We start from the raw sequence: 26,898 nt of genomic DNA, 5'->3' as shown, positions 1-26,898 counted from the left end.
GCTATCTCTTTGAAGACTAATTGATTTTGTAAGTAATTTTGTAGACTAATTGTAGATTAATATTGCTTAATTGAAATTATCCATAATGATCACCTTTTGTATACTCATTAAGCCAAGTTGTCTACACATTTCTTTGTCTCCACCTTCCACACTCCCTGGCCTATAGCAATACCCACCAAATATCTCATTCAATCAACTTCCGCTTCACATCATACTGCTTCAAAACCACCGCCACATTTTTTTTCCTTGTACGTCATCCTTGTGCAGACATAATTCCCGCTGCTATCAGCAGTGCTTCCCCTCCCTTCTTGCCTTTCCTATCTTCATGAAAAACATCACATCCCTCCATTTCTATTCCCATCAAGATGGTATTCTCATCCAACCATGTTTCACTTATCCCAACTATTTTGGGGTACACAAACTCAATCGATGCAACAATTTCATCTCCCTTATTTCTGATACTCCTGGCATTTATAAATAAGCATAACAGTTCATCTCTTGGTCTATAACCAGTCCTACTCATGCCCCATCATTGAGACTTTTTCACCTCCTCCTGTCTATTCACCTTCTGCCCCATGTACCCCACCAAGTGTTCCATTCCTATGCTTACCATCCACATACATGCATTTGTTACAGCATTAAGAATCCACTCTATTTGCACTGTATTTCCCTGACCTCCCTGGCCCACCCCATTTCCCTGTCCAACTTGCATTCTTATTCTCTTTTCCATTCACAAGATCAGTCTCACCTAGTCCACTTTCCAGCTCATTCACATCTTCTTTGACTATCACAGATACCTTGTTTGCATCGCTCATTATGCTTCCTTACAACAGCAACCTTTCCAAATGACTCATTAAACTATTCAGATACAGTCCACCACTCTTATATAGTTCCATTAGTTTCTCAAACTCATCCCACATGTTGCAAATTGTTCTCCTTTCTTCTCACATTTCTGCTAACATTCCATTCAAGATCTTTGCTCTCTGCTGCAACTCATCATTGTCATACCTGGGCAACACAAACTATTCTTTCTACTACACCGTTGTCTTTTACACTCCTCAATAATCTCTTGATATCCAATCTCGCATTCTCCTAACTCATCCCACATGTTGCAAACTGTTCTCCTTTCTCCTCACATTTCTGCTAACATTCCATTCAAGATCTTTGCTCTCTGCTGCAACTCATCATTGTCATATCTGGTCAACACATAAACTACTCTTTCTACTACACCATTGTCTTTGACACTCCTCAATAATCTCTTGATATCCAATCTCACATTCTCCTATGTCCAACCAAATTATTTGTTCCAACCACAACCACTAACTCCCTCGCATGCTTACTTCTCATATCCAGCACCTCAATCATTCTGTTCATTCTCCCTCCTGGAAAACATACCTTGTGCACCCCTCTCATCTATCATACCTTTTATGACATGAATCTCCATATAGTGAGATTCTTGAGTCATCTAATTCTTTCTCTCCACTATATTTCATTTTATTCTCTTGCACTCTTCCATACATATAATTTCATTCTATACATGCCTCATTTCATTTTTCAAGAGTCGAAGAATCATTTTATTCTTCAATCTTGCATTCCAGCAATCATTCTTGCTATTGCTTCAGTCAGACTTTCTTCCATTTCCACGTCATGCCAGCTCTTGCTTCTTCAGTCAGGCACACTTCTACTTCTGTAATTATGCCTAGCTTTCTTTTTGTAATCATTTCCATATGCACAATCACATTCTCTGCACTCATATTCTCATGCTCACTCTTCTGGCCAGCATTCTTAGGCTTACATCCATCACTGCCTTTTGTCTGGTATTCTTCACTTCCAGTTCCCAAATTTCATTCAAATCACCACAATCCATTAACATATCACACGTTCTACGGACCCTCACTTCTCTTGTTTAATCTCTCAAATACATCTGCTCCATTCACCCACGCATACATACCTATTATACTCCTGACAACAAACCATCTCTGTAAAATCCACACCACTCAAGACATACTCAATTTTCATGCCAAGCATCTGGATGACCTTGTTCTTACTGTTCATTTTTGCCTCCATTCCAAGTTCAAATATGCCAATAATAACTCCAATAACATTTGTGTAAGATTCCACAGGAGTAGAAAGAATGTATGGTAATAGTATTGCACAAGAGTGGTGCAAAGACCAATGTATCCAACTATCAACCAATCAGTATCTCAAGCGTGGTGGTGAAGATTTTGGAAAAGTAGGTTAGGGCTCGCATTCAGAAATGGGTTGACAGAGAGTCTCTACTTTGCAATGAATAGCATGGGTTTATAAAGGGAAGTTCATGTTTTAGCAACTTGCTCACATTTTATAATAATGTTACCATTTATTTCATATGGGGTTATCCCCTTTCCTCCCCTGTCCCTTAGGATGGGTTGATCTCTTCTGTACATCCATGTGTGTTCATGGGGCCGGCATGCCTGTTCTGAGAGACAAAAAACCCAAGTTTCTTGGTGAAAAAACTCTAACTCTGTATGAGACCAGATAAAGGTTCCTCACCTCACATCATGGACAGGAATTGAATCCAGGTCTTCCTGACCAAAGGGCTTTGTCTATACCAACTGAGCTATGGAGACTCTAATGTTACCATCGAGTTAGACAAGAGAAATAGATACACACACATCCCCCCGTATAAAACATTATACGGGGGGGGGGGGGATGTGAGTCTGCAAGATTCATGGTAACCAGTGGTGTGTGTCAAGGATCAGTCCATGGTCCATTGGTAGTCAACTTGTATATTAATGACATTGGATTAATGTTATTAATATATAATTGTTAATATAATTGTATGTTAATGACATTGGAATTTGACAGGTAACATACAGCTATTTGCTGATGATGCAAAGAGTATGATAATCAGGAATGTGGTTGATATACAGTACTTGCAGAATGATTTGAATAGGCTGGAATTGTGGACATGAGAAAATGGATGTCAGTTCAATGTAGGTAAATGCAAAGTCATGAACTTGGGTGTGATTAGATATCCAATGTCAGATTATGTTGGTGGGATTATGCTAGAAAAAAATGATCAGGCTAGGGATCTTGGACTGTTAGTAAATAGCAAGTTGAAGTTTAGGGCCATGCAGCAAAGACTGCAAATACAATTCAAAAGATAATTGTAATGCTGAAACGAACTTTCACATGTAAAGATAAGGATGTCATTTTGCTTCTTTACAAAGGCCTTGATAAGACCTCATTTGGACTATTCTGCTCAGGTGTGGTCTCTGTTGTGATTCTGATACAATGGAGAGAGTATGTTAAAAATGATACCAGGATTGTTGAATACTGATTATCAAGACAGATTGAGAATTTGTAGATTGCTGACACTAGCAAACAGAAGAAAGAAGAGTAAGATGATTGAGACTTGCAAACTTCTGAAAGGATCATACAGGATTTCAGTTGATGGAATTTTTCATTTTATGGAAGTTAGGGAAATGACAAGAGGGCATCTCTGAGAATGACTGTCGTCAAGAAAGGTGTGAGATCTAAGTTTTTTTCTCTCAGAGTGGTGCGTGATTGGGCTGCCATTGGATGTTGTGTGTGCAAGCAGTGTGAATGAATTCCAGACAGCTGGTGTGTATGTTGTATGTGGCCTTCATTGATGAGTCCCTGACACCCTAGAGGTCGCTCTTAATAATAATATTTAACTTTATGTCTCTGAAATCTTTAACTGACTGATTCTTTTTAAAAAACTTTATCATTTTATTTTCAACATGACACTCATTTTTATTCTCTTGAAACTAATTAGTGTTCACTTTTTATTTTAAATTCCCTGTAAACTTTTTTGTATCCTAAACCAATGTGAAGATATCACTATCAGTGTGAACTGACTTGAAGCATAAACCACATTCTGTCAAGAACTGTAGGTTTTTTTCTTTGTTTTTGTTTTTTTCCTACTAAAAGGTAAATGGGGGGTTTAGTGTGTTTGCTTAATATGCACCAGGAAAACTATCTTTCTGAAGTACCCAGTGCTGATAAATCATACAGTCAAGAAAATTAGCAGTGCTTTTCCAGAAGAGAGTACCATGATAATTTCTTTGGTGAAGGAGTTATATTTCCAAAAATTATGATCTGCTATTTCAATTTTAGTACTTTCTTCCAATCCACTCGGCCTGGTTAGCCAAGTGGTCAGTCTATCCACTCTCCAACCAACAGGACGGAAGATTCAAATCCCATCATGGGAAAATGAATATTTGCAATTTTCTTTAGGTAAGAAATGAATTTCGATAACTGGTGTAAAGCCACTTCCCCACTTACTAGAAGCCTAAAATGGCTTGAAAAAGTTCCATGTTTGATCTCTAGAGAGCAGTTTGTTCTAGTTTCCAGATTGTGTAAAAAATAAATTAAATACAAAAAAAAATATAGATTGAATAAAAATAGATAAAAAAAATTCCTTTCCTTAGCTCACACAGGTCTACAACCATCTGTGAGTAGGTGTCACATAAAATAATCATGGATCTCAAACCAATGGAGCACCACTTGGATATCATGGGAATGAGATATTCACAACAGAGAACCATAGCTAGCAAATCTGATTAAACTACAGGATATCATCAAGGTTAATGTTTCTGTTTTCCATTACAGTCAAAACAACTAAGTTTATGAAGGCAGAATATTATGTCTGTATTATTTACATAACATACATGTGTTCTTCTGGCTACTTGGGTGAGTCAGATGAAAAATCTCTATTTCTGGAAGGAAAGCCAGCTACCTCCTTATGAGACTAACCAACCCATCTTCAGATGAACGTGTTTCCTGTATCCTAGACAGGAGTATTTCTGCTTCATGATTTCCACTTCACGATCGCAAAAAATGCTGTTAAGAATGCTTACAGTGGTCATAAAACTATCACGCTAGTTATCTCTAACAGCTCACTCGGTGTTATATATGTGTGTGAATATATATATATATATATATATATACATAAAGGAAAAAACTATATCATTTGAATCAGTCATTGAAAACATATACCTTGTTTGTGCTAATGGTAAACTATTAACAGGAACAGCCCATGCTTCCTTGGTCCAAGGTACAAGATCGTATAAAAGTAAGTCTCTATCAGTAATTGCTACAAATACTGGTCTCCACTGAACTACACCAGCATCATCTGTTATCTGTAATGAAATATTTTCCAAATGAAGACTGCATAAGCATTTTATTAGATAATGCATAAATTACCTATTTCAGTAAGAGTTTTCATAATGTATCATGATTTCTGAATATGATAAGATAAACAATTATAAAAACTATATTCTTATACCATATTGCCATTTTATTGTACAGGTAGTCCTCGACTTAAGACAATTTGCACTTATGACAGCCAAAAATTATTATTAAAAATTCTCTAATTTAACTTTGCCACCAGCATATACATACATATATCACATTACTTTTGAATACGGATTGCAGGGTCGCCATTAGTCGACAAATAAAGCCTATCACCAATACGCAATAGCCGCTGCTATGATTCACCCACTTCTAACTTATCACAGCCTTTAGCAGGTTAGTTGCTAATCAGCAGTCGAAGTGTTAGTTTCTCTCGTTGCAATTTTTGTATCTCGTCATAACCCAGTAAGAGAAGTAATACTACTAATGCTACTAATGAAAATTCCAACATAAAAAAGAAGGCAAGGAAAGCTTTAAGTTTAGATGCTAAAATGAAGGTGATTAAAGCATATGACAAAGGAAAGAAAGTCGGTGAAATAGCACAAGAACTATTGCATTCAAGAAAAACTATTGCATTCAACTGTTTCAACAATTATAAAAGATAAATCAAGAATAATGGAGGCAGCTAAAGAGGCAGTTAATATGAAATGTACAATTTTAACGAAAAAAGAGAAGGGCCAATTCAATGAAATGGAGAAGCTTTTAATGATATGGATAGATGATCAAATCAACAAGAATATTCCTCTCAGTTTGTTTATGATTCAAACAAAAGCATGCAGCCTATGTGACAATTCAAGGAAAAAACAACAAGAAGATAAATACGGCAAGCATACATTTAAAGCTAGTAAAGGTTGGTTTTATCAATTCAAAAGCCGATTTAACTTACATAACATACGAATAATGGGAGAAGCTGCTAGTTCCGATTTTGAAACTGTTGAAATTTTCAAGAAAAATCTGAAGTAAACACATATCAAAAATGGTGATTTTGGTATGTGTTTATGCATTTTTTTCTTAAATTTTTCTTTCTTAATTTTGTATTTATATATTCATATGTATATGTGCTAATAAATAATTTATAAATGTTTATGTAAGTTTATAAATTTTTAACCGTTTTAAGTTAAATAGAAACCTAATTTATGGAAATAATATAACAGAAATCAAACAAATCAAGAATTAACAAAAGTCCTTGACTTACGTCAGAATCGACTTATGACGGAGACATTGGAGCGTAACCCCGTCGTAAGTCAAGGACTACCTGTACTTGATATCCATAAAATAATCTAAGTATACAAGATAAAGCTCAATTTATTTACAGGCTATATATATAATAGTTAAATTTCTGTTAGGACATGAGATGTTTGTAATTTATGTTTGTGCTGTAGAGAAGGCTTGCTCAACATAGAGTGTTACTGGATGTAAGCTAAAATGTTTTTTTGCTGATGTCTTTCCGATCATCTAAGTCTGCAGTTTCTTGGATACTTTTCCTGTGCTTGCATGCTTACAGTTACATTTAGATCCATGCTTGCATGATACTTGGCATTTATATGTGACTTAGTGATAGCTACCCTAAGAACAAATTAAAAAACTCCCTATTATGAAACTTTCTCTCCTTATTCACCATAAACATCTGGTCCCAACTATATTTAGAAAGAGAAATAGCCTATTCAAGGCTTAAAATAAAGAACAGGAAGGAAAATATGACATAAAAAGAATACCATAAATAGTGATAACCAATAGAACTCTAAACTCCTGCAAGGACATTACCTCTGAACATCATCATCTTGATGTCGCTGATGAAAACACATGTTGAGCTACTCCAACAAGGACAACAGCCATAACATATACAACAAGGCAAACTTCCAATTCAGAATATCATCCTTACTTTTATAATCTATAAACCTCTACCTGTTAAGATCAACAACAATGTACTTCTCATCACATATATGGCATATAAAACATCTCCTCTGAGATGTTTTAAAAAGCAGAATATTATTATCATTATTATTAAGAGAGACCTCCAGGGAGTCAGGGACTCATCAAAGGAGGCCATATACTACACGCACCAATTATCATACTTATGCTCGATTTCATTCACACTGTTTGTACACACAACATTTAATGACAATCCATTCCAATTACACACCACCCTGTGAGAGAAAAATCTAGCCCTCAGCCCCTTCTTAGCAACTTCCAAGGAAGTCAGTGGCGGCCCGTCAAGTTTTAAGTGGAGGTGCTGCCTATACAAAATAATTTTTAAAAAATTCTTTTTTTCCCTAATCAGTAACCAATTTATTTATTTAGTAATAAATTGATTACTAATTAAGAAAAAAATAATTTTTTTAAATTATTTTTTTATAGGCAGCATCCCCACTTAAAGCTTCACGGGCCGCCACTGAAGGATGTCCTCTTGTCCTTTCACCACCCACCATAAAATGAAAAATTCCATCAACTGACATCCAGTATGACCCTTTCAGAAATTTGTAAGTCTCAATCATATCACTCCTGTTTGTAGTGTCTGCAGTCCACAAATTCTCAATGTGTCTTCAAAATCAGTATTCCACAATCCTCATATCATTTTGACTACTTTGCACACTCTCTCTCTCTCTCCAGTATATCAGAATCACAACAGAAACCAGGAGACCAGACCTGCGCACAATAGTCCAAATGAGGTCTTATCAAGGCCTTGTAAAGAAGCAAAATGACATCCTTACATGTGAAAGTTCGTTTCAGCATTATAATTATCTTTTGAATTGTATTTGCAGTCTTTGCTACATGGCTCCTTAACTTCAACTTACTATCTACTAACAGTCCAAGATCATTATCCTGATCAGTTTCTTCTAGCATAATCCCACCAATATAATATGACACTGGATATCTAATCACACCCAAGTGGATGACTTTACATTTATCTACATTGAACTGACATCCATTATGCCATGCCCACAATTCCAGCCTATTCAAATCATTCTGCAAGTACTGAATAGCAGCATTCCTGATTACACTACCTATCTTTGCGTCACTGGCAAACAGCTGTATGTCACCTGTCAAATCCTTCCCAATATAATTAATAACAAATTAAATAACAATGGACCAAGGACTGATCCTTGTGGCATACCACTGGTTATTTTTTTTTTTTTTAATCTTTGTACTGGTTATGGGCAGTCCTACCCTTACATCACATCCAGACATCTCGTCCAAACTTGATATAGGCCTAAGCCGTTACAACTGTTTTACGCCATGCCTGTTCTAGTTATCACTGTAGTCATTCTCTGTGGCAATGCCATGCCACCATTATGCCCTGTAGGGCCCTCAAGGAAAGAACTTTTATATCCTTCTGCATAAGCCTAAGGTGTTTTAAGTCCTTATAGCTATCTGCGCTCCATACGCCATATAAAGAGTTAGTGGCACTGGTAAACCTCAGAGTTGTCCCATGCTCCGCCCATATCTTACTAACTAGATCTTGGTTATTCTTATAATAGTTTACCTTATTATTATGGGTATAGACTAATGGGCGCCCTGTTCCCACCACTTGGCATCAACTACCCAAACGTCACCATCTCTTTTATTCACTAAGTCTGGCTTACGCAAACCTTCAGAGGTCCTATAATGTGGTTCCACCGTGGTCTCCCAGCCTTTGTTCTAAAAGCAGTTGTTCAAAATGGAGACCATGGCGTCATGCCTCCGCATGTGGACCCCATGGGTGCGGAAGCAACACTGGGCTATATGAGACAATGTCTCACTGTAGTGGCAGACAGTCCTATAATTTGAGTCATCACTACCCCATCGAGCTGTGAAGGCTCAAGTGAGCAGGGCATTGATCCTCATCCTGATAAGGTCAATATACTCAAACCCAGGGAGGAGTCAGGTGCCATCCCTTACCCAATTATGCTGGGGAGGTACCAGATATGATTCTATTAAAGGAGCACCATCTGCAGAACAGTGCAGCAGAGATGCCCATCTCTTGTGTTCTGAGGTGCTGACTCAAGATACCTTGATAATGGGCCCAGCCTTTGGCCTGCCTGAAGTCTTCTTGTATTAATGGGCTATAGAAAGCTTCTCTGTAGATAGGGGAAGAAGACAGTTCTAACTACGCGATTCAGCCATCTAAGTGATGGAACCCCAAGCCCGCCACCCTTCACCCTCACATGGAAATATGCAGTAGGGGGTGTCAGGTGGCGGTCGGAGCCATGATCTCACAGCTGAACAGATAGCCTTGTCCATTCAGGACAGTACCGAGATATATGTCTGGGGCTTGAGAGGAGGTTTCGTCAACGAAGTGATCCCAGCTTCTAGGATAGAAAGGACAGAAGACCTTCCCTTTGGGGTGAACATGATACCTCACAATATATACCTCTTATATCTTGCAAACTCACATCCCCAGTATACCAAGGCTGGATAAGTGGATGGCTGACTGACAGATATCAAAAAAGCCATCCTCTTATCCATGCTAATATTTTATAATCCAAAACCATATTCTCCAATTAATGCAATAGTCATCCATGCTGTATTCTGTCAAAAGCCTTAGCCAAATCCAAAAGTATCATGGTGTATCCATTCCCCTTGTCTAGTTCAATGGTAACATTATTATAGAATGTCAGCAAGTTCCTAAAACATTACCTTCCCTTAGTAAACTCATGCTGTTCATTGCAAAGTAGAGATTCACCCATTTCTGAATGCAAGCCCCGACCAATTTTTCCAAAATCTTCACTACTACTCCTGTGATACTGATTGGTCGACATCAGTCTTTGCACCACCCTTGTGTAATTGGATTACCATTCTTTCCGTTCCTACAGAATCATCCCTGTTCTGAGACTGAAATTTTAAAGCCTGGCCAAAGGAATAGCCACTTCAGCTGAACACTCTTTTAGCACCCATGAATATATCATAATGATATATGAATCCTTGAAATATGATATATTCATATTTCAATGCCAAAAAGAAAATTAACTACCAAAAATAATTCATCGGGCTATGTCCAAACTTGCCATGACATCTTTTGGATCTGGTTTAATGTTGTTAATGAAATCTTTGGAATTTTTTATATATGAAAATGAGTGTTTCCTACATAAGGAGACATTAGAGCAGAAAATATTTACATGCACAGTTACTAAACAAGCAAATGTTCACCATCCATAGTAAGTCTAAGTGGAAAACACACACAGACACACCATAACGGTGAATTTGGGGCACGTCATAAATACATGTAATGACTGCATGGTTTCATGTTATTTATTCTTCGATTTTTTTTAGGCCAGTTATGAAGATCCTTTATTAAATCATTTGTGTTATATGGGGATGCTAATTGTCTATAAGTATTGACATCACTAAGCAGATCTCTCTCTCGTTTTGTATATGACATGTTTGAATCCAGTACTACATTAGCATTTCTTTGATCTACTTTTAATATCAAAATGTTGTCATTTTTACAGTGATCCATTAGGTCTTTAATTTCAGCAATATAGATGTTCCTCTCAAGAGGTTTGAAAGTAATCAGAATGGCTGCATTTCTTATACGTATGATGTCTACAGCACCTCTTGGAATTCTATATAAGAGGGTTTTTTTTTTTTTTCTGCAGATCATTATGTCAACTTCAGAAATATGATTAGATATGACAAAATTAAAGCCTTTGGCTAACATATTTCACTTGGCATGCAAGAAAGCATGTGAGAATAAGTTGACCACTACTATATCCAATGATAACTTAGCCTATCAGTTTATTGCTCCCCACCCCATAAGATTGGTGAATTTTTTCTCTGATGTGAGCATATTGTTTCATACAACATATTCAATCTTAATCAAGGTTAATCTGTCAGTTACATTAACTACATCTGCTTGCATTGCAAGGGCTAGATGTGAATAATAATCATAAGTTTTTGTCTGTTTCTGATAAAATAATCCTATTGGAAAATTCTCTCTCGTAACAGGACTAGAGAAGTTTTTTTGTAGATGATCTGATTTATTAATCATAACTTGATTCTTAGAAATTTGGGAATAAAATAATTGTTACCAATTTAGAAATCTCTCCCTGTGTTATACTTTTTTTTTTCTGATTTTGTAATTTAATCTGAAAATGTACAGGATGTACAAAACATGTGATTGAATAGTTCTATTGCTGACTGTTATATGTGATTCTCAAAAAAGTGGATATTTCACACCATTTAGTTCATTCTGGTTTCAATTCCAACCTCAGTAATGTTCATTTCCATCTTAATGTTTGCAAAATCTCACCAACTTTCCTTGATAAACTGAAATCGCAAATTCTTCAAATGCTACTCATCTCACTTTTCCAAATTATATTCATTGACTAATTCATTTCTAAATAAGGTGGCACCTGTGCATATGTTCACTCTGATATATGATGTTAGAGTCAACTTAGTATTTCCTGTTTTTAGCTGAAAAATTTCTCCTCTCATTCTGCCAAATTCATTTGCTGTTTTTGTTACTCTTCTACTGCCATTAGGAATTCTATTTTTTTTTTTTAATGGTTTTATTCATTCCAGCTTTCCTAACAGTGAAGATTTGTTCCTTGGGAGTTTTAATATTCACTACATCAACCAGCTTTCCTTTTCCACTGTGTGCTGGTAAAGTAGATAGGAATGCTGAGACATTACTATCACTTTGTATGAATTAATTATATGCCTACCTGAATGCCAGGTAAAAGTAAAAACTCTGCAAAAACCTTAGATCTCTTTCTTAATATTAGTGACCATCGTAGTACATTATGAATGTTAGTCCTGTAGGTAATCAAGAGCAAACTAGCTCTGATCATTTTCCCCATGCAACATGCATTCTTTCATGCATGTGTTGTGTGCAACATAAGAAAGACAAATGAGATAATATTTGTAATTTCTGCCTATTTAATTTGGTCTCCAGTCTTCTGATACTAATATACATACAGAATGTATCACCAAAGTAATTATTATTGGTGCAGAAACATTTATTTCTAATTTTACTCTAATCTACATCAAAGTATACACTGTTATACTTCGATGGTTCTCTTGCATCATCAACCCAGAGCAATCCAACCTGCTGGGTACTTAGTTTTCCAGTTCTTAGATAATCGATCTTTGCAAATGTTCTTGACTATTTTCCAGTGCTGACCTTTTATCAAAAAGAGATCAGAAGAATCTTGTTCAATTTGAATATTAAAACCACCCCACACCATCATGCCATACAGTCTTACTCATAGTATTTATTGAGCTGCTCAGAGATCCACATTTTTTATGAAATCCACTATATTATGAAAACAGTCTGTTGTGAGGGTAACTGCTCAAAACTATCCATTTCTAGTTATCAGGTTTTGTGTTTTGAGCACTGCTGCTATGGTTATTGAGAATGACTCCTCTTGTTATCATATTTGACATTAAACTGACTGTAGCATATTATTTTTTAGTTCAAAGTGAATATACTGCTTACTGGCATATGAGTGTTTACATAAATAATTTCCTAGAATGACAATGTCAAAAGTTAAATTATGACATTCATTCTTTGATTCTTAGCCAACTACTTTAGTAAGTCACTGTCTACTCTTATTATAAAAATCATGAGAGATGAAATTCAAAATGTACTTAACTTCTGAGCTGAATATTATCATCACTTTTTTAGTGGATGTTTAGCAGAACACAACTGGCAAATTAGTTTTGTAGAAGGTTGTAGTATAAAAAATACATTAAAGTATTTCTTATATTACATTAAATGAATTGAATAAATTCATTTAATGAAATTGAATAAATGAAAGAACTGCAGCACTTTAAAAATACAAAAATTTTCCCAAAATGTCATTTACCCATAACTCGTACAACAGCAAGTTTCAAGTTCAATTTCTGCCACTTCTCATACAGAGGGGGGGGGGGGTTGAATAAAGGTAGTGCGCTTTCTTCATGGACATTTTAACAGGCTCCATCATCAGCCAAATTTGACTGAATTTGGAATTATTTCTGACACTACATAAAAGCTTTTCTGAAAATTTCAGTAGAATCAGAATGGTTGTAAAATGGGAAGGTATGTCCCACACAGATATGTAATCATCATCATCATCAAATTCCTGCCATGTATCCTCAAGGGGTGTACAGGATATGATAGTACTACATGAAAAAAATTACATCATTATTAATTTCCTATCTACAATTTTCCTCCAAATCAGTCTGTTACTTGTCAACACTCCAACATTATCAGATCTTATATTTCTATCGTCTAAAGCACTTTGTACCGTATCAATCCACCTATATCTTGGTCTTCCTCTGAGTCGTTTTGCTGCCAACCTGGCAGAGAACACTTGTTTTGCTAATCTTTCCTTGCCCATTCTGATTAAGTGACCATACCACACCTGAGATTAGCTCTGCTAACGCATTCCTGGATGCTGACAATGTCAAGTTCTTTCCTAATATCCTCGTTTTTAATATGATACTGCCATTGATGCCATCTGTTCATGCCTATAATCTTTCTCAGGACTCTCATATCTGTGGTCTCTAGTCTTTGGTCAAGTGTTTTACTTCTGACCCAGCTCTCAGATCCATAAGTTAAAACTGGTTTGAACAGTGTCTTGTAAACAGCTAATTTAGTGTTCCGACTAATTTCTCTCTTATTCCATATGAATTTATTAAATTGACTTCCCACCATACCAGCTTTGCTGATTCTGTTGTCTATTTCTATATTTAATTTACCATCTACAGTAAAAATCATGCCTAAATAGCTGAAATGTTTTACTTGTTCCACAGGTTCTCCATTCACAACACAGTTGACATTTTCAATGATTCTGCCTATTTTCATTGTCTTTGTCTTTTTATTGCTGACCTTCATACCATATCTATTACAACAGCTATTCAATTTAGTAAGAGAATCTTGCAGACTTGTAGCGGATTTATTTAGAAATATAACATCATCCACATAAAGCAAAGAGCTGACATTAACATCTTCAATTTTGATATCAGATTTAATACCACTTTCCTTCATAATATGATCCATATAGATAATGAATAACAGAAGGGATAATGTACATCCTTGTCTCACACCAGATTTAACATTAAACCATCTTCCTGTACTTCCTTCAATTCTAACTGCTGACTTACAACTCAAATAAAGACTAAGTATTGTTTGATATAATGTCCCATTGACACCATATAACTGCAGCGTATTGAATAGCTTCTCTCTTGGCACCTTGTCATAAGCCTTTTCCAGATCGACAAACTTAAATACAGAGCTTTGTTATATTCCGATGCTTTCTCCACTATTTGTCGTAAAGTGAAGATCTGATCCTGACAGCCTCTATTTGGCCTGAATGCAACTTGTTCTTCACCAAGCTTTTCTTCCACAATTCTTCTCAACCGTTTCTCAAGTATACTTGCATAGATCTTGCCAGGAACACTCAGTAGGGCAGTGGCGCACTCAGGATTTAATCTTGGAGGGGGCCGAGTGCTCAGGATTTAACCTTTGGGGGGGGGAGGGGGCCCGAGTTGAGTAAACGTTTTGCGAATACACACTACACATCGCCTACGACCTATAATTGAGCATCTGCAATGATCGCTAATTCATAAGTAGCACACAACATAAATAAAAAAGATGAATTTTAATTAGGAAAAGATTTTTGGAAATTTTTCCAGTGTTTTTTCTTTTTCTTTGGGGGTGCCCGGGCCCCTTGGACCCCCCTCTGGGTGCGCCACTGCAGTAAGGAAATACCTCTGTAATTCTCACATGCAGTTTTATTTCCCTTTTTATATATGGGTACTATGAGAGCTCTACTCTAATCATCGGGAATTCGTCCCTCTGTCCAGGCTTTCTGAACTATGCAGTGCAGCCACTGTAAGACTCTTATACCACCATACTTTAGCATTTCTGGTCGAATATCATCTACTCCTGCTGCCTTTCCACATTTCAAGCCTTTGATGGCTTTTTCTACTTCAAGTATGGATATGTATTCCTGACTGCATGCCTGATCAGTGTTTTTTACCACTGTGCTGTCATTACTGCTTGTTTCATTTAGCAGTTTTTCAAAGTAATTACTCCATACTTCAAGGATATCTTTTTCTCCCGTTTTCATGACAAATTTTATCATCTCTAATTCCTTTTATAGCAATCTTTCCTCCGTTCTTAAGCTTCTTCAACAACCTCCAGAATATTTTGCCACCCTCTTGATATTTATTTTCTATATTCTTGCCAAAGTCCTCCCATGACTTTTGTTTAGCTAGTTTTACACAGTGTTTAGCATTCTTGCATTTGTCTCTATATTCTCTAAGAACACAAGCTGACTTATTTGACAGGAACTTTTGGTATGCTTTCTTCTTTTCCTTCACTGCCTCTTTAACTTCCTGTGTCCACCAGGGAGTTCTGATTTTTTTATCCTTACAGACAACCTCACCACATGCCTCTCTGGCAGAATCAATCAATGTTTTCTTCAGAGTTTGCTACTGAATCTCCAAGGTTTCATTCCTGTTCTCAAACTCTTTCATTTTTTCTTCAATAATCTTTGTGTATTTTAGTCTACAGCTCACATCTGAGAGCTGCTCAACTTTTATTCGCTTTAAAACTTTCTTACATGTTATTCTTTTCAATATGAAATTCAATTTTATCCTGCTCAAGACTAAATAGTGATCACTTCCAATTTCAAATCATCTGTACACGCTGGTGTCCTGCACCAGGGAGAAAACATCGCTATCAACAATAACATAGTCAATAAGACTTTTCTTATTCCTAGCCTCTTCTCTCCATGTGAATTTGTGCACATTTTTATGTTGGAACATGGTGTTAGTAATAACCAGTCCATGTCTTGAGCAGAAATCCAATAGATATTTGCCATTATTATTAGCTTTGCTCTTTTCTCCAAATTTTCCCAAAATATTTTTGTATGTCTCACAATCATTTCCTACTCTGCTATTTAGATCTCCAACAAGGACCAACTTTTCATTTTTCATTGTGTCAGTTGCTTTTTCTAAAGCCTCAAAAAATTCCTCCACTTCTACCTTAGTAGAACCTTCTGTGGGACCATAGGCACAAATAAGTCTAATTGTCCAGTTCCCCATTCTCATATTTGCCCACATTACTCTACTTGAGACTGACTGCCATTCAAGAAGATTAGCCTCGTATTTTGTGTTGAATACTATGGCTACTCCTTTTTTTCCTTGATTGTCATTGCCTGAATATAACATTTTGTATTTATTGCTCAGAAAGATCTCACCAGTTTTGGTCTTTTTTGTTTCAGTCAACCCTATTATGTCGATCTGGTACTTATCTAATTCCTCAGCTAGCTCCATTTCTTTGCCATTCAGGCTTCTTACGTTGATAGTACCGATCTTTAACTCTGGTGATGTTGAGTTGTTGTTTATTTTCAGATTTGTTCCAGTAGCTGACTTTTCGCTGTTCGCCCTGGTTCCCTGGCGAAAACAACGTGGGCCTTGTTTAACCGGGCAACGCCCCAGCCGGCATAAAATTTTGTCATGTTGTACCATCATTCTATATTTTGGTTTAACCAATAAGAATGCAATTTGGTCGGCTAAATCCCAAATTGCCAGCCCATCCTCATCCGTTCAGTATCCAAGTAGATACCCAACAGGGTGCACCACGAGAAGGTGAGGATTGGACATTAGGTCAGAAGACCTGGTCGGTTCTCCGCATTCCTTTAAAGGCTATGTGGAGGTCTCCTCTCAGTTATACAGCTTTATGTCTGCATTGTGTTATCATTTTCGACTAAATGTGAATGTAGTTGTTTCATATGCTTTTTAAAGGTCCCCTTACAATTTTGGCACATTTGGACCAAACTAGAGAGTTATAGTACAAAGGAAGGAAAAAAGTACCATGTACAGACTGCTTCAGGTTAATTTTAAACAAATTTTCACTGTATCTTTTTTGAATGTTTTATGTACAGTGGTGATGAAGTAGTGATGAAGCAGGAGGTGGAGTATTTGATTTAAAATCAAATACTCAGTTAACATTATCATTTTACTTGTTGAGAACATCTAAAATTAGAGCAGTTCTGCAATAGTAACAATGACATAACTGGTAATTAGTTTACGGAATTAACAACGCATATAAAGTATTTATTATGTTGGAGGTTTAATGGATTTTTTACAACACTCAAAAAGAATTAAAATAGAATTTAATACTTCCTATATTTCGCCCTAGTCACTAGGACATCTAATGTCCTAGTGACTAGGACGAAATATAGGAAGTATTAAATTCTATTTTAATTCTTTTTGAGTGTTGTAAAAAATCCATTAAACCTCCAACATAATGTCCTCACAGCACTTAAGCCTCTACACAAGAAGCATATAAAGTATATTAATTAAAGGTAACTTTAATAAATAACTTCTATATTTCGGCAGCATCACGTTGCCATCTTCAGGAACATAAAGATATGGTATGTGCATGCAGGCACTAACAAAAGCAAATGAGGAAGAAAGTAAGAAACTAATATTGTTCCTAAAGTCCTAATGGTGCCCTCTGGTGGGCTAATTTGGTTGACTTGGCAGTTGGGCTGAAGTTCTCAAAATGTAAGTCTCCCAAATTTGGGGTAGTTTCATGCACCCAAATTTGTTGAGGTTAGGAACGTTTTTTAGAGCTGCTGAAGATTCCTTGAATAATCTTTCGTATTTAAACTTGCTGCGGTGTATTATTTTTGTTTTCTTCCAACGAATTGTATGGTGGGTATCTAAGGCATGGTCTGCCAGCCCAGAGCTGCTGTACTGGTGAAACCGGATGTAGTCTTTGTGTTCTGAAATCCTGGTATTTGTTGTTCTGCCTGTTTGGCCAAAGTAGGACAATTTGCAGCTGCAAGGGACCTGGTATACACCAGGTAGGTCTAGGGGAAGTGGTTGGTCTTGGGTAGAGCGGATAAGGGATGCCAACTTTTTATATGGTCTGTAACAAGAAGGAAGGTCATATTTTCTGAGGATATTGGTTATTCTCAGAGGTGCCCTGGATGTAAGGGATGGTGATAGATTTGGTGTAATCTTTATTGTGGAGGGGGGGGGGGGGGATTGTGGTTTACTGGTTTGAGTATTTTTTGGGGGTTATAGCCATTGGCTAAGAAAGTGTTGTGGATGTGGTTTAGTTCAGTAGTTAGGGCCTTGTCATCTGAGCAGATTAATGTTGCCCTGTTATATAGTGTTTTTATAACCCCATATTGTTGTGAGGGGGTGGGAATTGCTGGTGAATGTATTTGCCAGTATGGGTGGGTTTTCTGTAAACAGAGAAAACCAAAGATCCATCAAGCTGGCGGGTGATTAAAGTGTCTAGGAAGGGGAGGGTGTTGTTTTCTTCTTTTTCTAAGGTGAGCTGGACTCTGGGGTGTTGGTTGTTTAAGTGTGTTAGGAAGGAGTGGAGTGAGTCTGAGCCATGTGGCCAAAGAGCGAACACATCATCCACATAACGAAGCCAAATGGTGGGTTTTTGTGGGGCGGAGTTTAAGGCTTTCTCTTCAAAGGTCTCCATAAAGAAATTGGCCAAGGGTGGGGAAAGTAGTGAACCCATGGCTGTCCCCTCTATCTGTTTGTAGAACTTTCCTTGCCAAATGAAATAGCCTGAGTTCATTGTGAACTGAAATAGGGCTGAGATATTGGTAAGAAACTTGGCTTGGATGAGCTCTAGGGTTTCTTTGAGTGGGACATTAGTGAATAGGGAGGAGACGTCAAAACTGACCATTATTGACATTCACCACAGGTTTGTAACTGATCATTTCATCATGGGAACATTCATGACTTGATATTATCACCATCCCCTTCAATCTCTGCACAAGCCACAGTCCATCAGAATACCTCTGCAGCATTTTCTAAACTTCTAGATTTTCAGCACAACAGATCTGCACACAGTAGTCTCATCAATACTATATTCAAATATCACTTTCTTATCTTGACTTGTCAGCATTCATTTCAGCATGGAGGCAATTCGCATGTATAATGGAAGAGTTCAATAACTCTTTCAATGTGCTCACTAAACTAATTCTTTATCTACTATCATTCCCAAATTGCTTGCCTCCACTGCCTTCTGAAACTCATTCGACCAGTATAGTGTACTACAATCCATTTGGTAGATCAAAGTGCAAAACTTGATGATGGCAACACTGAAGTGAATCTCCACTCTCCTGCTTGAAACACTCATCATCATCAGCTATTTTCTGTCCAGTGCTGGACAAAGGAATAAATACAGGATTTTGTGGTGGAGGGCTATACTGAGCTTTTCTATGCCAATGAGTTCCAGCCATTTCTCTTCAATCTCATTATTCTGCTGTCTCGTTGGTTTTCCTGTACTACACAACAAAGTTGAAATGTAACTTATAATTTCTTCTTCTTCACAACCTCCCCTCTACTGTGATCTTTTGTCATGGAAAAAATGTAGTACATTTTTATTAAAAATGATTTACATGTAGTAGCTTTAGAGGATGGCTTTTCAGTTATGTATTTTATTATATTTATTTGTTTAGTCTTTGTTTATGTTTAATCCTTTATTTCTTTCAGTAATAGTAACAAATAGTTTGGTTCCCTACAAGCTTGATCTTGAATTCAGAGAAGGGGAGGCAGTTTGAATTATGAATACTGAAGTCTCCAAAGAAGAATTTCACTGCTTGGGCAATTAGACTACAACACTAACTTCAAGATTAACAATCAAAAGAGGTCAGCATGGTTATCTGTATTAGGAGAGTGGTAAAAGGAATAAATGAAAACAACTAAGTACGGTAATCTTAAGCCAGAGTATATTATATAGAGGAGGATACAAGGTTTATGAAATTTTGGAAAGAAACGTTAAACCTTTAAACCTTACAACAGTCTTTTCCTTCACTCAGAAGGTATCATACATTGTTTCGTTAGGATAGTTGAAGTGATATGTAGCTTTAGAGGATGACAGATGAGATTCAGTAAGGAATAGTAGATCAGATTTTGATGCCTGTACATGGTACACATCATCAATACTTGTATTAAGTCTCCAAATGTGGTGATGTGCACTGCTATCGTTAAGAGTACACCCTCTCTTCTTTTTTCATTTCTGTCATTCCCAAAAATGCTACATAATGACCTATTCTCATCCAATTCTGAGTTCCAACAGACTATTGGTGCTGATAAATCCCAATATCCCTGCTGCAATAAGTAAATAAACAGAATCCTTTATCACTAGATTTTTAATTAATAATAAGTTATACATACAACATCCTTTTTTTCATCCCAGACTGCTGTTGAAAATTACCGGCCGATCAGCATATCAGGAACTGTTGTCAAGGTCTTGGAGAAAATAGTCAGGAGGAAAATACATGATTGGATAGATTAAAATGGGATACTGTATGGGGGACAGCATGGTTTTATAAAGGGTAGATCATGCCTCAGTAACTTCCTCATGTTCTATAACACAGTGACGGCTGAACTGGATAAGGGTAACGGGTTTACAGTGATTCTACTGGACCTTGCTAAAGCCTTTGATAGGATACCACATGGAATTCTAATCAGTAAACTGCAGCATATGGGAATGGATATAGGATTGGTGAGATGGATAGGAGGATGGTTGATGAAGAGTGGTTTGTTCAGGAGTAGAGTCCAAAAGACGGCTTCTGACTAGTGGTGTGCTCCAGGGTTCTGTTCTTGGACCACTACTGTTTAATTTGTTCATTAATGATAAAGGAAAGGATCTGAGAGGAACTGTGCATCTGTTTGCAGATGATGCAAAGTTGGGTAGAGCAATAGTGAATGCTCAGGATGTCAAAATTTTGCAGGATGATTTGGATAGTTTGGAGGACTGGGCTAAGGAGAATGGATGTCAATTTAATGTGGAAAAATGTAAGGTTTTGCATTTTGGGGTGAAAAGATTAGCAGCAGTATATCACATTGGTGGAACCATACTCCAGGATATTGATGAGGCCAGGGATTTGGGAGTGTTGGTGGATAGGGAGTTGAAGTTTAGGGGACACATCACAAAAGTGGAAAATCCAGCTCATCAAATCACTTGGTTGCTGGAAAACACTTTAACGAGCAGAGACAAACATGTTATCGTTCCTCTATATCGAGCCTTGATAAGACCCCACTAGACTACTGTGCCCAGATATGGGTGCCAGGGTTTCTTCTTGATGGGGAGGAGGTGAAGATGATCCGGAGACGAGTGACAAAGATAATAGCAGGCCTATGGAATGAACCTTATGAGAACAGGTTGAAGATTTGTGGGCTACAGAAATTGGTTGATAGGCAGAAAAGGGGTGATATGATTGAGACATTCAAATTACTGAAGGGTTTCTATAAGATTAATTTTTGAGATATTTTTGAGAATAGGGCTGGTAGTGGGAGGAGTAGGGGGCCATCCATGGAAGCTTTATTTAGATGAAACAAGTTTGATGGGGGGGGGGGGCAATAACTGGGGAAGCAGGAGTGTGGTCACTATTTAGATACAACTGTGTTGATGAACATTTTTAATAATTAGGCATTCTGTCTATGCTACTACTGCTCTAAGTTGTTCAGATGATCTTCTCAACAAATAAAGTGATAATGTTAACTGAATATATGGTATTAAATCAAATACTCAACCCCCTGCTTCATCACTACTTGAGTCATTATTTTATAAATGAGATGGTTTTCATGAGATCCCACAATTGTACATAAAACATTCAAAAAAGATACAGTGAAAATTAGTTTAAAATTAATCTGAAGCAGTCTGTACATGTTACATTTTTCCTTCCTTTGTACTATAACTGTCTAGTTTGGTCCAAATGTGCCAAAATTGTAAGGGGACCTTGAAACAGAATATGAAACAACTACATTCACATTTAGTCAAAAATGATAACACAATGCAGACATATCTGTGTGGGACATGCCTTCCCATTTTACAACCATTCTGATTCTGCTGAAATTTTCAGAAAAGCTTTCATGTAGTGTCAGAAATAATTCCAACTTCAGTCAAAATTGGCTGATGATGGAGCCTGTTAAAATGTCCATGAAGAAAGCGCACTACCTTTATTCAACCCCCCCCCCTCTGTATGAGAAGTGGCAGAAATTCATTGAACTTGTAACTTGCTGAGGTACCAGTTATTGGAAGTGACATTTTGGGAAAATCTTTGTATTTTTAAAGTGCTGCAGTTCTTTCATTAAATGAATTGAACAAAACTAATTTGCCAGTTGTGTTCTGCTAAATATCCACTAAAAAAAGTGATGATAATATTCAACTCACAAGTTAAGTACATTTGAAATTTCATCTCTCATAATTTTTGTAATAAGAATAAACAGTGACTCAATAAAGTATTTGGCTTAGAATCAATGACATACTTTAACTCTTGACACTGTCATTCTAGGAAATTATCTGAATAAAGTTCACACACACACACGTGCAAACAAAAATGCCAGTAAGAGTATATTCACTTTGAACTAAAAATAATATGCTGCAGTCAGCTTAATGTCAAGTAACACAAATATGATGGTGTGGGATGATTTTGATATTCAAATTGAACAGGATTCCTCTGATCTCATTTTGATAAAAGGTCAGCACACTGGAAAATATTTGGGATCATTTGCAAAGAACGACTATCCAAGAACTGGAAAAGTAAGCAGCCAAGGGGGGGATTGTTCTGGGGGGATGATGCAAGAGAACCATCAAAGTAGAACAGTGTAAGAGAAGTGTAGAGTTGAAGTTACAGTCTAAGAGCTATGGCAAGAGACTAGAAAGCATGACTACCATTTAAGCAAAATGAAAGTTTCTTGCTTTTTGGATCTTACAAACTAAGCTTTAGATGTGCATCATTTTCAGCTATTCTGAGCTTTAGGATAAGTAGTAGAGGAAGATGGACTTTTAGAAGAGAGCCATTTATAGTATGCTCATTTCTTCACTTTTAGATAATGAACAGGAAATCGGAGTAAAATTAGGAATAAATGTTTCCACACCAATAATAATTACTTTGGTGATACATTCTGTATGTATATTAGGATCAACAAGCTGGAGACAATGCTGCAACCAAATTAAATAGGCAAAAAGATTATCTCATTTGTCTTTCTTTTGTTGCACACAACACATGGATGAAAGAATGCGTGTTGCATGGGGAAAATGATCACAGCTAGTTTGCCCTTGAATTACCTATAGAACTAACATTCATAATGTACTGTGATGGTCACTAATATTAAGAAAGAGATCTAGGGTGTTTGCAGAGTATTTACTTTTATCTGGCATTTAGGTAGGCATGTGATTAATTCATACAAAGTGATGTATGAATTAAAAGATATTCACAGGAATGTCTCAGCATTCCTATCTACTTGATAGGAATGCTTTCCTCTTCCACCAGCACAGTGGAAGAGGAAAGCTGGTTGATGTAGTGAATATTAAAATCCCCAAGGAACAAAGCTTCACTGTTAGGAAAGCTGGAATGAATAAAACCATTAAAAAAAAATTAGAATTTCTAGTGGCAGTAGAAGAGTAACAGAAACAGCAAATGAATTTGGCAGAATAAGAGGAGAAATTTTTCACCCAAAAACAGGAAATGCTAAGTTGACTCTTTAACATATATATCAGAGTGAACATATGCACAGGTGCCATATTTAGAAATGAATTAGTCAATGATACAGTTTGGAAAAGTGAGATGAGTAATATTTGAAGAATTTGCAAGTTCAGTTTATCAAGAAAAGTTGGTGAGATTTTGCAAACGTTAAGATGGAAATGAACATTACTGAGGTTGGAACTAAAACCAGAATGAATTGAGGTTTCTATGGTGTGAAATGTCCAATTTTATCGTATAATTTTCAGATTAAATTAGAAAATCAGAAAGAAAAACATATATAACACAAAAAGAGAGATGTTGAATATAACATTAGGATGCTGGACACATGGCTTATTGTGCAATGTATCGTCTAACTTATATAACAGCAACTTCTGTCAGAACAATTATTTTATTCCCAAATTTCTAAGAATGAATTTACGATCAAAAAGCTTCTCTAATGCAGTTATGAGAAAGAATCTCCAATAAGATTGTTTTATCAGAAGCAGACAAACACGATTGTCATTCACATCTAACATTGGAATGCAAGCAGATTTATTAGATGTAAGATTTTGATTCTGATAAAAAAATAAGATTGTTTTATCAGAAACAGACAAACACAATTGTCATTCACATCTAACATTGGAATGTAAGCAGATTTATTAGATGTAAGATTTTGATTCTGATAAAAAAATAAGATTGTTTTATCAGAAACAGACAAACACGATTGTCATTCACATCTAACATTGGAATGCAAGCAGATTTATTAGATGTAAGAGACAAATTAACCTCAATTCAGACAGAATATGTTGCTTGAAACTATATGCTCGCATCAGAGAAGAAATTTACCCATCTTATGGGGGGAGGGGGGGTGAACCAACTGGCAGAAAGTAAAATGGATAAAGTAGTGGTTAACCTATCCTCACATGCTCCCTTGCATGCCAAGACAAATATGTTAAGCCAAAGGCTTTAATTTTGCCATATCTTCCAACCATATTTCTAAAGTTGACATAATCATCTGCATATTAAAAAACTTATATAGAATTCCAAGAGCATTATGGACATCATGCGTATAAGAATTTCAAATCTCCTGACAGGAACATCTCTAATGCCTAAATTAAAGACCTAATGAATCAGTGCAAAAATTACATTTTTGTATTAAAAGTAGATCAAGAAATGCTAAAGTAGTAATGTCAATACTTAGAGACTATTAAATAGTGATCCCATATAACACAAATGATTTAATAAAGGATCTTCATAAAGACTAAAGAGATCGAGGAATAAATAACATGAAAACATCCAGTCATTCCATGTATTTATAACATTTCCAAAATTCACAAAGAAGGCGAGTTCCACTTAGACCTACTATGATGCCAGATATTTGCCTATATAGTACTTATGCAAATATTTTCTACCCTTAAGTCTACCTACGTAGGAAACAAATCTTCACATATTAAAAAACTCCAAAGACTTCCTCAACAAAATCAAGGATGTGTTTAATATCCCAAATCAAAAAGATATCATGACAGGTTTGGCCATCACAAGCCTTTTTACTAACATTCCAAGAGAACACACCACTGGACACTCAAACTCCTCAATCACTGCCTTCAAAACACTTTCTTTCAGTTTCAAGATCTTTACTATGAACAAACAGATGGCTTAGTATTTCCTTGCAATATGTTTGTGGAGTTATTTGAACAAACAGCCCTCAATGATTACCATACTAAACCCAGCCTTTGGTTTGGGTATGTGGACTTTATGTTTTTCATCTGCCTAAGCTCCAAAGAATTCCTTCACAATTTCAAAGATTTTCTTACCAGTCCAAACCACAGAATCCAGTTCACACTGAAAGTTAAAAGAAGCAGATCACTTCCTTTCCTAAATGTTCTCATCTCAATAGAAAATCATGGCACACTTGCATTTGAAGTCTACAGAAAAATGTTCAATACTAGAAGATACCTACATGCCACATTGCATCATCATCCAATGATGATGCAATGTGGCATGTAGGTATCTTCTAGTATTGAACATGCCCAAAAAAAGAAAACACTCGAAGACAGAGCATTCGCAATATCAAGTGATGACAAAAGGCAACAAGAAATAATATATCTTAGAGATATACTCATAAAAATTGGCTACAATATTAAAACAATCAATAACAAACAGACAATTACATATTCTAGTGAACATACCAGCAAGACAACGACAAATGTGCTGTTTCTTTGCCCCCTACATTAAAAACATTACCAATAAGATAGAATTCCCAAGCAACAAGCAACACAACTTAAAACTTGCCTTCACACTGCTACAAAAAATGTCCATGATGTTACGATTACCAAAACAGCCTCACTCTTCTCTCGAGCAACTAAGAGTGCACAAATTTTTCTGTGCAAGCAGTAATGATTATATTGGACAGACAAGTCAACTGGGAGAAATCGGCCTCAAAGACCTTTATCAAAGAGATGGAGAAAAAACAAGCACAATAAATCAGTATTAGTGTTTCATTCCAAAAAGTATCAACTATTTTGAGAACTCATAGGAATACCAGACGTTTAATTCAACAACTATGTTTGCAAATTTAAAGCAACTACCAAAATGCTATGATATCCAAACCAATGTAGCAAAAACCAGGCTCATCTTTAACCAGATTTAGTCAACAGATATTAAAAACTTATATGAATACAAGACATCTGACATCTTGATGTTATATTCAACATCTGGTTTTTCATTTGATATAAAACAATTATTAATTTATAAATGTCTCTATTATACTTTTTCTAATTTTGTAACTTAATCTAAAGATGCACACAACAAAATATAAGAAACTAGTAATTCAACAGTTCTCTTTCTGATCATGTTATATGTGATAACTGACTGACAACAATGAAACCACATATATTTGGAAAGTGCATTTAGAAAGTTCTGTGAAGTTTTCCATTGACTGCATCGGATTGAACAACACATTCCCTCTGCAATGTCTGCATTCTGATTTTTGTAGTGGCCATCCAGCCTACTTGAATAGGATAGGCCAATTGTCATAAAAACTGTAATTGCCCTAGCATACTCAGATATGCTTTTAGAATGACAAATGTGCCTTTTTTCAATATCTGATTTCTAAAATGAAATGTCTTCATGTAATATTCATAAAACAAACAACTGTTGCTTCTGGTTTTCCAGCACTTTCACAATGAAAACATTTCTTTTGTGAATATGAAAACCACTGTTGAATTTATGACACTGTGTAGTTCCATCATTTCAGTAGAAAGAGTTTTTTTCT

At 36.2% G+C, this 26,898-nt stretch overlaps 1 protein-coding gene across 2 annotated transcripts in view; it reads right to left on the bottom strand.

The window, feature by feature from the left end:
• Window positions 1-26,898, bottom strand: part of Syn1 (Syntrophin-like 1) — a 137,296-nt gene that overhangs the window by 70,372 nt on the left and 40,026 nt on the right. For both annotated transcript variants that reach the window (XM_090397440.1, XM_090397441.1), the window contains exon 3: window positions 5,005-5,147. In XM_090397440.1, the coding sequence (XP_090253566.1) occupies window positions 5,005-5,147 (143 nt within the window). The remainder of the gene's footprint in view (window positions 1-5,004; window positions 5,148-26,898) is intronic.

Source organism: Typopeltis vanoorti, chromosome 9 (assembly GCF_054136105.1).
Source record: "Typopeltis vanoorti isolate ZY-2024b chromosome 9, IOZ_Tvanoo_1.0, whole genome shotgun sequence".
NCBI classification, from domain to species: domain Eukaryota; kingdom Metazoa; phylum Arthropoda; class Arachnida; order Uropygi; family Thelyphonidae; genus Typopeltis; species Typopeltis vanoorti.
This window is presented reverse-complemented; position numbering and strand designations above follow the sequence as displayed.